The sequence below is a fragment of the Oryx dammah genome, unplaced genomic scaffold (assembly GCF_014754425.2).
Source record: "Oryx dammah isolate SB20612 unplaced genomic scaffold, SCBI_Odam_1.1 HiC_scaffold_3522, whole genome shotgun sequence".
NCBI lineage: Eukaryota > Metazoa > Chordata > Mammalia > Artiodactyla > Bovidae > Oryx > Oryx dammah.
This window is the reverse complement of record NW_024073534.1, coordinates 1-646: the sequence shown is the minus strand read 5'-3', so window position 1 is coordinate 646 and position 646 is coordinate 1. Positions and strand designations below refer to the sequence as shown.

The 646-nt window shown below is 38.2% G+C and overlaps 1 protein-coding gene across 1 annotated transcript; it reads right to left on the bottom strand.

The window, feature by feature from the left end:
* Positions 1-17: 17 nt before the first annotated feature.
* On the bottom strand, positions 18-492 carry LOC120859844 (zinc finger protein 566-like; the record flags this gene model as incomplete). The annotated part of the gene is made up of 1 exon (XM_040235782.1): positions 18-492. A coding segment is annotated over one exon (475 nt), but the record flags the coding sequence as incomplete, so codon positions are not given.
* Between the last annotated feature and the right edge of the window lie 154 nt (positions 493-646).

Genomic DNA, 646 nt, shown 5'->3' with positions numbered 1-646 from the left:
TTTGCCACAATCCTTACATTTATAAGGCTTCTCTCCAGTATGAATTCGCTGGTGGATAGTAAGAGCTGAGTTGCGACTGAAGGCTTTTCTACATTCTTTACATTTATAAGGCTTCTCTCCAGTATGAATCCTCTGGTGTTCAGTAAGAGGTGACTTCTGATTGAAGGCTTTGCCACACTTTGTACATTTATAATGCTTCTCCCCAGTGTGAATTCGCTGATGTCGACTAAGGTTTGAGTAAGACATAAATGCTTTTTCACATTCTTTACATTCATAAGGTTTCTTGCCAGTGTGGATTTGCTGATCTTGACTAGGCTCTGAATTCTGATTAGAGGTGTTGCCACAGTCTGTACATTTGAAAGGTTTCCATCCTGAATGAATTTTCCTGTGTCTGCTTACACTGGATGAGTTAGTAAAGGCTTTCTCACATTTCTTACACTTGTAACTTTTCTGCGGATTCTGAATACTCTGCTGTTGAGTGAGATTTGAAGACTGATTAGAAACATCACCATATTCACAATTGTAAGTTTTCTCTCCAGTATGTGTACTCTGATTTAGTGGAAAACCTGATGTTTGGTAAAAGATATTCCTCCATGTGCTATTTTTAGAATCTTTGTCTGAAGATTGAGGTCCCTGATGTTTCATA